The sequence below is a fragment of the Sorex fumeus genome, unplaced genomic scaffold (assembly GCF_029834395.1).
Source record: "Sorex fumeus unplaced genomic scaffold, SorFum_2.1 ptg000130l, whole genome shotgun sequence".
NCBI lineage: Eukaryota > Metazoa > Chordata > Mammalia > Eulipotyphla > Soricidae > Sorex > Sorex fumeus.
Window position 1 is genome coordinate 10,164,231 of NW_026606187.1, and position 10,219 is coordinate 10,174,449.

The following is a 10,219-nucleotide window of genomic DNA, read 5'->3' on the forward strand; positions in this document are numbered from 1 at the left end:
CACTCCTGTCACTCAGTCTGGACACCATATTTGAGTGCCCTGCCAAGGATCAAACCCAGGTAGGTTTCTTGCATGGTGCTCATGCATTCATTCATACAGTAATTAATTCTTCATATACTCATACATATAGCCTTTTGTCCCCTATTTTTTAAATTCATTTATTCATTTACTCACTCATTTACTAATGCACAATTTCATCAAATCAGCAATAGCACAGGCTGTGCACAGTAGGGATCACATGAATTCTTCTTCCAGTGGCCTCAATTGAATTAGATCCTATATGTCAGCTTTGCAGACCACAGGGATGAGCCCAATTTCTCAGCGTCTTCTATCTTTACTCTCCCTTTAAGTCACATTCCCCTGCACTGAGAGAGGAGGTCTAGAACTCCTCCCCTTGTGCTTCCCCCTGGCGCTGGTGCCACTCATCACAGTGCAAGGTGCCCACTCATCACAGTGCAAACTTAGAGAGGAGAGAGCTGCCCCCCTGCTATCATCAGCTCAGGGAGCTTAGCAGAATGCCAGACATGTAGTAGGACAGCAGAGAATTTGGGTGGGAGAACTGAACAGCATTGCCTTGTGATTCGACCTTGTTGCTCAGAGGGCAGAAGCTGCCAGCCAAAGCCCATCTGTCCTTCCTGGCCTTAAAGGGTCTCTTCCTTGCAGACAGAAAGGAAGTCGGTCTCATATGATTTCCAGTAAGGAACCCTGTCATACTCCACACTGAGGATCCTGTTCCAGTTTCTTCCTATCTGCACAAGGAAAAAATGACACTCTTTCTCATCTAGAGCAATTAAAGGGGTTTGAATATAGAAAATGTTGACCTGCTTAGGACACTCATAAGCAAATGATAGGGACGCAGTAATTGCTAGCTATTAATAGAGATTTTCAATTGGTTTTAACTTTTGCACTCAGAATTGCTAGAAAAACAGTCTCTTCCCATTAAAAAAAACTTCTTGATTTATTTCTTCCAGACTTACCAATGGTTTTGGGCAAATTCTGTTTCCTATTATTCTTCATTCTCTGTTTGTGTATGGACCTATCCACATACACAGACAATATCTGGTATAAACGGCAAATTCTGAACTGGTTATTTGTTTTTCTGAACCCATTTGCTTAAGTTCTGTATATTCTTTCCTTTTATTTTTTAACATCTCTGTAATTCCTAAAAACAAGAATACGCACTCAGATAGTCATAATGCTTTTCCACTGAGGAGGTCTAATTTGATTTCCATACAATCACCTCACCCACATTCCAACATTCCTTTGTTGGAAATGATGTCTCATCATTTCCTTTCACCAAGATAAGGTCCTTGAATGCTTCCCATTCCAGGAAAGAACCAAATGCACTAAGATGTCATGTCATTAGGATTCCAATTACCGGGAAGTTCCCACTGTCCCTCCTAATTTTCATATACTGGATCCAAGCCCATGGGACCTCATTTTCAGCGTGAGTCTTATATTACCTGTAATTAGATTCTGCTTATGCTATGTGTTCGAGTGACCATGCTCAGGGACAGTGGTGTTCCTTGTCCATGTGTCATTAAAGCACATAACAGCAACTGCTCCTTGGGTCTCAGGTTAATCTTGCTAACACAGGGCATCATCTATTTTAGCTATTAGAGTTACTGTATTTCCCCTTACAACTAATAAACTAACTGTAGAGCAAACCCACTGAGATGGTTCCAGCTTCATGGCCCTCATTAGTTTTTCCCTTCTATCTAGCAACCACTGGTGATTCTTTAATTAATTAATTAGTTTATTTTATTGAATTTCTAAGAGATATACAGTCACAAAGCTGTTCATAATTGGGTTCCATTCACACAATGTTCCATCACCCATCCCTCCACCAGTGTACGTCTCCCACCAACAATGTCCCCAGTACCCCACTCCCCAGATTCCAGCCTGTCTCTGTGGCCGGAATTTTCTTTTTTCGCTCTTTCTTTCACTCTTTTTTGGCATTATGATTTGCAGTGTAAGTACTGATAGGTTAGTATGTTAGTCCTTTACCTTGTTTCACTGAATGCACCCAATCTCATCTGATCTCAGAAACCATTGAGACAATTCTTGCCCAGCTGGCTTTAAATGGGGATTTCAAACTCCATCACTCTCTCTCTCTGTTAATTAGAACTTTTTGATGACAAAAACTATTCATTGTCAGTGAACCATTGAGAATATCCCTAAGAAAATCTATGCTATCATCCAAAGGTAAGTTGAAACGCTGTGTTGTGTGAGTTGTTGCTGGAGCATTAGTGAATCCTGAGACATCCCCTGGAAAGGGAACAGAGAGAAGAAAAAGACAGGGAAACAAGGAACGTTCTGTATGAGAAGCGGAAGTGTGATGCAATCCATGGAAAACTGCAGTGCTGGGGGTCAGGGGAGCCTGCTCTGGAGATACTGGTCAAGGTGGGTCAGGTACTGCAAGGACACATTCCAAATCATTGCTCCAGAAAGGGCTTTCACTTTGTAGTTTGTTTGTTCTTTTGTGCCCCTGCTATCACACCAATCATATACTAATCCCCGGAGTTTTCCACAAATGCTGGAAAAAAAGTGCCTCACATGCTGCTTTCATCATGTAAGTGCTCATTAAAAGCTACCCTTCTCTTTGTGTTGTTCAGAGATTGCCATGGAAACTCAACTCTCTACTTTCACCTAGGCCCCTTTAAAGATTTTGTAATTACTCTAAGAGCTCTTTTTTAAATCTGAAATAAGAATTCTAAAGGTAATGACAATATATTGCTTTTTCTACAGAAAGAAATTTTTTTTGGAAAGTATTTTAAATCAAGGGCCAAGTCACTTCCAAACTCAAATCAGAAATCCTAGAGCTGCTTACATTCAAAATTGTTTCTGTTGCTTTCAGTAAATTAAATATAAAGACCAATTAATTACTTCACAGCATGGCATCAACATCACCATTTCATGACCACAACTAAAATGCAACTTTACAACTGAAAGTAGAATATTTATAGCAACTCCCTTCCTCCTTGCCCTCAACTCCCGATAGACCTTAGTCTTCTCATGATCTAGCTAGTGTTTTCTTCTCTTCATAGATGAAGAATCCAAGGCTCACAGTGTTTGGGGCACCTTCCAAAGGTCTTTCTTAAAGATGGCAAGCCAGGCAGTAAGTACCCTGTCTCTGCATCACCCATAACCTGTAGTACAGGTTACTTCTGGACAGTGATTTCTACATGGTGTAAACTCAGTTTCCTCCACGTGCTGATTTTGAACTTGGCTCCATCCATGTCTGTTGGAGAAAGCCCTCCGTGACAGGAAGCTGTCCCTGTGCCATTGCATGCTTCTCATCCCTTCCCTTAGAATATGTGTTTCCCTGGTTTCCCCACTCTCCGAGGCTGCTCCCTGGGGGCACCTACTAAGGCTTGCAAAGAGTCATGATGGTCTCAATCATCATATATGTGACCAGAGTAACTTAAAGCTTCCATAAAACCTGAGATGTGCAGATGTGCTACAGAAAGGTGTTCTTCTTATGTCTGTCCAGGACTTTCTCAGAGATCTGTCTGTGCATTAAAATTTCCACTTGCCAGTCTGGGCTGGCTCACTCTTAGATGTCTCCCTATTCTTCTCAAATGGAAGACAGTTTCAGACAATATCCATAAACACTCCCTGGCCCATTCCAAGAGCACAGAGCCAAAGGTCTCTGGTTACATAACTGATGTAGCAATGCTGGATGTTCACTACATAAGCCATCCAGACATTGACCCTCACTTCCCACTCTACCTTGATTATCCAAGTGGCTACTTCAGATGCAGAAAGGATGAAAGCAGAAAGGCACATGTTATGGTCAAAGTAACATAGTTGTGTGTTGGTTTGCATCTTTCTTCTCTTCCTCTCTGCCCCCACCCCCCACCACCCACCACATGAAGTGACACATAACATATAAGGTATCTGTATTGCCAGATGGGGAGAGCTTAGATTTCACATCACCAGGTGGTATATATCCCAGGTGAGTCACATCAGGCTTCCTGTGTGGTAGAATTGACCTGTTTTGTGCCACATGACAGAGACGGGAAAGGTAGCCACACTGACTCATAAGCAGCAAATCATTTAGAGTTATTGTTTGTCATGGCAGTCATCAAACTTCACCATTTGGGGTGTCAGAGACGCTAGGTGACCCCATTTATTGACTTCAAAATGGCTGACACTGCTTTCCTCTCTAGTGTAAGGTGAATCTATCATTATTTTGTTATTTACAAACATAGGGGATGTAGAGTAAAAGAAATTTCCATTATTGAGATTTAGGTTAAAGTGAACAATGAAGTCTTCTCTGAACTTTTACAAAGGAGGATAGAGGGAGAAGAATTTGAAGGAGGAGATGTGTACTTGTAAGGACATGTTTTAAAAAATGTTCCTAGGGAAAAAATCTGCAAACATCAGAATTAAGGAGAAAGGAATCACAGCTAATGAGATGCAGCCTGATTAGAGAAAATCATTTTTAAATCACTGTGGGTTTTCACTTTTGCACCGGAAGGCTAAGCATTGTCTGAATCTTATTAATAAGAGAATGATGCAGGATAACTAGGACTGATAAGAAATAAATACAATTTGGCTCAATTCCACCACAAGTATCACGTTTTGAGATATTGTTATAAGTGACTTTCAAATTTGTAGAATTCTTTTATAAAGTAAGCTTTTGTTGGAATGTAAAAATGTTTTCCAATTTTGCCAGATTGGAAATGGCAAAAGAGGTTAATTAAAAGTCAACTGAAGACAATTTAGGAACTTTTAGCATAAAATTTCTTGGGCCTCAAACTTGAGTAGCTCAAGCCATAAAATAGCTGTTATGATTTATGCCTTTTTTTTTAAACAACTCTTGTTTCCTTTGTTTTAGAGACCTACAGAGTCCTAAGTATTTGATAACCATGTTCCTATATAGTTGTTTTAGTTTTGGGGACCCACACTGGTGGTACATGAGGCTTACTTCCAGCTCCATGCTTAGGAATTTCTCCTTTGAATGGGGAACTTGGGGGACCATATGTGGTGCCAAGGATCAAACCAGGATTGGTCACATGCAAGGCAAGCACACTACCTACAATACTATTGTTCCAGTTCCCATATTCCCATATAACCGAATGAATAAGTTTTAATGTTCAGAGACCTGGGTGCCTGGTTTGGATTTTCCTTCTACTACCGGCATGTTCCTACATGCTCTCTCCTGTCTATGTCCTCTTCCTGGGTTGTATTACTTAGCCATTCCCTAATACTACTCTCTATTTTTAATTTTGGAAGGGGGTATAGTGACTTCCTACAATGTTCAGGGAACCCCAGAGCTTCTTTCTGCAATATCAGATGAACTAGTTTAATACTAGGGGCCAGGCATGCTGAGGTGCTTGGCCCCACAGTGCTGGGGACCATCACAAACACCTTGATGCTCAAGGGTCTGCAGTGCCACCTGCATGGAGCTGGGGCCTTCCAGGGATACAGCTTGTCGTCTCTATAAAGGGCAGTTTGTGTTTTTGTGTGTGTGTGTGGGCAGGGGGGGGGGAGGTTCCATTCTAAAGCATATAAAGCTTGTGTCCCTACTAGGGAATTATTTCTCTAGCCCTGAGAATTCTATTGGTTCTTCGTGATTCATTTAACTGTTCTACCTTATTTGATGGTAATAGTCTCTCCTTGCCTCAATTTTTGATTATGCCCTTTACATACTCCACTCAGTATTTGGTGAAAAAAATTATTGCATTGTCAATTGTCTTTTGATGCTTCTCTGCTTTATCACTTCTGTTTTAGATTTCCGGGCAACCTATCCATTACCTATAAAACATATCCAATTTGAATCTAGTTATAAAAGGGGAGGTTAAGTATCATATATTGCGCTCATTCCATTTTCCAATGGGAAGTCATCTTTTCCATAAAAAATGGAGGGAATAAGCGTATCTTCAGCTGGAACAAGGAACACGTATAAGGCTTGAGGCCAGTTTGGGCTCTGGAAATTGAGAGAAACAGACAGAGTCATCTGTCACTGTCACTGTCCTCCCATTGCTCATCGATTTGCTCGAGTGGGCCCAGTAACGTCTCCTTTGTGAGACTTGTTGTTACTGTATTTGGCATATCGAATACGTCATGGGTAACTTGCCAGCTTTTGCCCTGAGGGCGAGATACTCTCAGTAGCTTGATGGCTCTCTAAGAGGGGCGGAGGAATCAAACCTGGGCCGACCAGGTCGGCCATGTGCAAGGTAAACACCCTATGCGCTGTGCTATCTCTCCAGCCCAGAGAGAGTCATATCTGGAGTTAAAAGTGATCAGCTACCATTTTACTATAGAGAAGTTAAATCTTTATTAATACTTAAAGGCAACTGAGGATTTATTAACATGAAGGATTTTTGCCTCCTACGTTCAATATGATCCACTGGATATTTCTATAATTCCTCAGATGGCATAAGAAACTGAACCCCAAAGACAAGCTATTCTTCATTTGCTTTTCAAAACTCCCTTGAACCTTAAATACTTTTGTTTTGATTCTTTGAAATCTCTTACCCTTTCAAAACAAAAATGCCAAGGAAGGAGCTAAAGGGAAGAGGGAAACGAGAGAAGGGATTCTGAAAGTAGCATTGGGCAAGAACCACTGGGATAATCTGTGGTGAGGAGGACATGTACAGATATGTCCAAACCAATATAATAAATAACCCTAAAATCTTGGGATCCAAAAACAGTAATTAAAAATATTTTCTTTCAAGTATTCATGTTGAGGGTTGAGAGGGAACTTGGGTTTGTTGGTAGAGGGATGGTGGAATTAGGGATAGGCATTGAATGCCTGAAACCCTTGTTTAAACAACTTTGTAAATCACAGTGTCTAAGTAAAAATTTTACTTAACAAAACAAAATAAAAAATTCTGGTCTCAGACTTTCTCTAGATTAGGTTCCATGTCATTTTCCTATGTTCTATGTACTAAAAATCTTCTTTCCCTTTATTAGGATAACTTCTTTGCTACAGATTTCAAAAGTAATCTTAACCCAAGTTGTTTCCCACATCATCATTATCATCTCTTAAAAGTATCAAGTGTAAGCTTTCCTCATACATCTTCACCAACCCAGGCAAAACTAAGTTTATCCTCTATCTTAGTCACCCTGCACTCACTGTTCTAATGCTCACATACAGTGATTCCTTATTTAATTCTCTCTTTCTTGACAGGGTGTCAATTCAGTGATGGAAGGAGCTAAGCCCATCTTGTTCTGAGATGCTGAATTCCTTTGATCCCGTCCAGTGCCTTGATATAATAGGAACTCAAACTATTGACTGAAAAGAAATGTACACAGACCCAAAAAACTCAATCACTGAAAGTAGATTAATCCAGACAAAACCAGCGTCCTAGCTTTAAGTTGCAACTGTATAAAATGGTTCACAATACTGATGAAATAAACATTTAAAAATTTACTTTTAGCACTGATAACATAGTGAATTTATCAGAAATATATCAGGCTCTTTGGAATTATTTCGTGGATAAATTATGACTATTTTCCACTATAAGGATGAGTTAACTTAAAGATTTCTGTGTTGGAAAGTCCTCAGAGTGGCGTCTAGATTCTCTAGGCCCTGCCTGATGATGACTGCTAACAAATTTTGTGTTTAGAATGGAAACTAACATTTTAGAGCAATGGAATAGAGACAGACCCAGAGACCAGTGGAATAGAGTCGAAAATACTGACACAGACCCTCAAATATATGATCACTTAATCTTTGAAAAAGGTTTAAGAAATGTGAATGGGAGGAAGGAGAGCCTCTTCAATGAGTAGTACTGGGAAAATGGGATATCTACATGCAGAAAAAATGAACTCAAATCTCTGTCTGACACCAGACACAAAAGTCAAATCTCAAAATGGATTAAAAACTTCAATATCAGACCTGAATCCATAGGTAAATGAAAGAAAGCATACGAAGAACCCTTCATGGCACTGAAGCTAAAGGAATCTATAAGATAAAACACCACTGACCAAGTAAGTGGAAGAAAAGATAAACAAATGGGACTACATTAAGCTCAGAAACTTCTGTACCTCAAAAGAAATTATGACCAAGAAATAGAGACAGCCCAGGGAATGGGAAAAAGTATTTACCCAATACCCATCAGGTAAGGAGTTAATATCCAAGGTACATAAAACATGGTAGAAATTTATAAGAAAAAAACTCCAACCCATCAAAAATGGGAAGAAGAAATGAACAGAAACGTTCTCAAAGAAGAAATACAAATGGCCAAAGGCACATAAAAATGCTCTTCATTGCTAATCATCAGGGAGATGCAAATCAAAACAACAATGAGATATTGTTTTATACCACAGATACTGGCACACATCTAAAAGAATAAGAACAACCAGTGCTGGCTCAGATGCTGGGAGAAAGGGGTTCTCATTCATTGTTGGTGGGAAGGTGGCTGGTCCAACCTTTTTGGAAAATGATAAGGACATTTCTCAAAACACTAGAAATTGAGTTTCCATATAACCCAGAAATATCATTTCTGGGAATATAGCCCCGAGGTACAAAAACAGGAGAAATGACATCTGCACTTGTATGTTTATTGCAGCACTGTTAACAATAGCCAGAATCTTCAAACAACCTGAGTGCCTGAGAATAGATGACAGGTTAAAGAAACTATGATATATCTACACAATGGAAAACTAGACAGTTGTTAGGGAAAAAATTAAGTCATAAAATTTGCCCTGAAATGGATGGACATGGAGAGTATCAAGATGAATGAAATAAGCCAGAAAAGGAACAGACATAGAATGACTGCACTTATTTGTGGGACATAAAAAAGCATAGTGCGAGACACCCAAGGACAGTAGAAACAAGGTCCAGGAAGAATGTTCTATGGTTGGAAACTGCCTCAAGGGCTGGTGGAGGGGGCAGTTGGGTTATAGAAGAGACTAGTATGACAATTATGGCTGGAAGGTGTTGCTCTGGATGGGAGATGAGTGCTGAAAGTGGGTAAAGGACCAAACATAATGACCTCTCAGTATCTGATTGCAAACCATAATGCCCAAAATGAGAGAGAAAAACAGAAAGACAGAGACAGACAGAGACAGAGACAGAGAGAGACAGAAAATTACAGAGATAGAGAAAGAGAAAAAGGAAGAGAGAGGAAGAGAGAAGAAAAGTTCCTGCCATAGAGGCAGACTGTGGGCTGGGAACTGGGGGATGCTGGCTGGAGGGATATAAGAGATGTTGGTGGTGGGAAATGTGCACTTGTGGAGAGATGGGTGTTGGAACATTGTATGACTGAAACCTGATCATGAATACAGTTTGTAACTGCATCTCATAATGATTCAATAAAATTAAACAAAAAAGAGTAATGGGGAATAACTATAGTATTCTCTATACTATAACTACATAGTATTCTCAATTAATTGTTAATATTATGAGTCATTAAATAGTTTCATTGTGCGAGGAATCACCCTAAGTGATTTACTTCAGTTAACAGAGATCATCATCCTGATATGGGGTCAGCACTATTATTATCCTAATTTTATTATTCATAGGGGTCTTCAATGATGGTCTGCTTTTGTGGGCCATAGCTTCCAACTAGCTCAATTTTAGCTTTGCAATTTTTAACTTGATTACTTTTTCTATTCAAATCTCTCAGATTGCTTTCATCCACACATAGTATGTAGTCGAATGTGGCAAAATCTTCTTTGGTAATCTGTCGGGCAATGTGATTCATGGGCACGTCATGCTTCTTCACGCAATTCTGCCCCCGATAGTCAGGAGGATTTCCTATTTCATATGTGGAGGTCGCTGCACTGTCTACTCTCCATTTATCTAAAACATTTTGATTGGTAGCAAGTTTTCTGAAAACTGCTTCTGCAATGGGTGATCGACAAATATTACCCAGACACACGAACAGCACGGACTTGGATGCTGGCTCGGCCATGTTCACCGAAACTCTTCAGTGCTACCCTCGAGAACATCATGCGACGATTGGAATGGGAAGGAATGGGAGTGAAGATAGATGGTCGGCAACTACACCACCTCCGTTTTGCTGATGACATTGTTTTAATAACACCAAACATCAGCCAAGCGGCACAAATGCTGGCCGACTTTGACCGTGAGTGTGGAAAGGTAGGACTACAGCTGAATCTTACGAAGACAATGTTTATGAGAAACAGCCTCGTTCCTGACGCCCATTCGCTCTCAATGGAACGACCATCTCCAAATGCAACAGCTATGTGTACCTAGGTTGAGAGGTCAACATGACAAATGACCTGGCACCCGAGCTGT

The 10,219-nt window shown here is 40.2% G+C and overlaps 1 protein-coding gene across 1 annotated transcript; it reads right to left on the reverse strand.

The window, feature by feature from the left end:
* Window positions 1-9,470: 9,470 nt before the first annotated feature.
* LOC130045939 (low molecular weight phosphotyrosine protein phosphatase-like) lies at window positions 9,471-9,872 on the reverse strand. Its single transcript, XM_056138818.1, has one exon. The coding sequence runs from the start codon at window positions 9,870-9,872 to the stop codon at window positions 9,471-9,473; it is 402 nt and encodes a 133-aa protein (XP_055994793.1).
* Between the last annotated feature and the right edge of the window lie 347 nt (window positions 9,873-10,219).

Excerpts from the sequence above, each read along its gene's own strand:
- LOC130045939 (XM_056138818.1), bottom strand. The coding sequence starts at position 9,872 with ATGGCCGAGCCAGCATCCAAGTCCGTGCTGTTCGTGTGTCTGGGTAAT.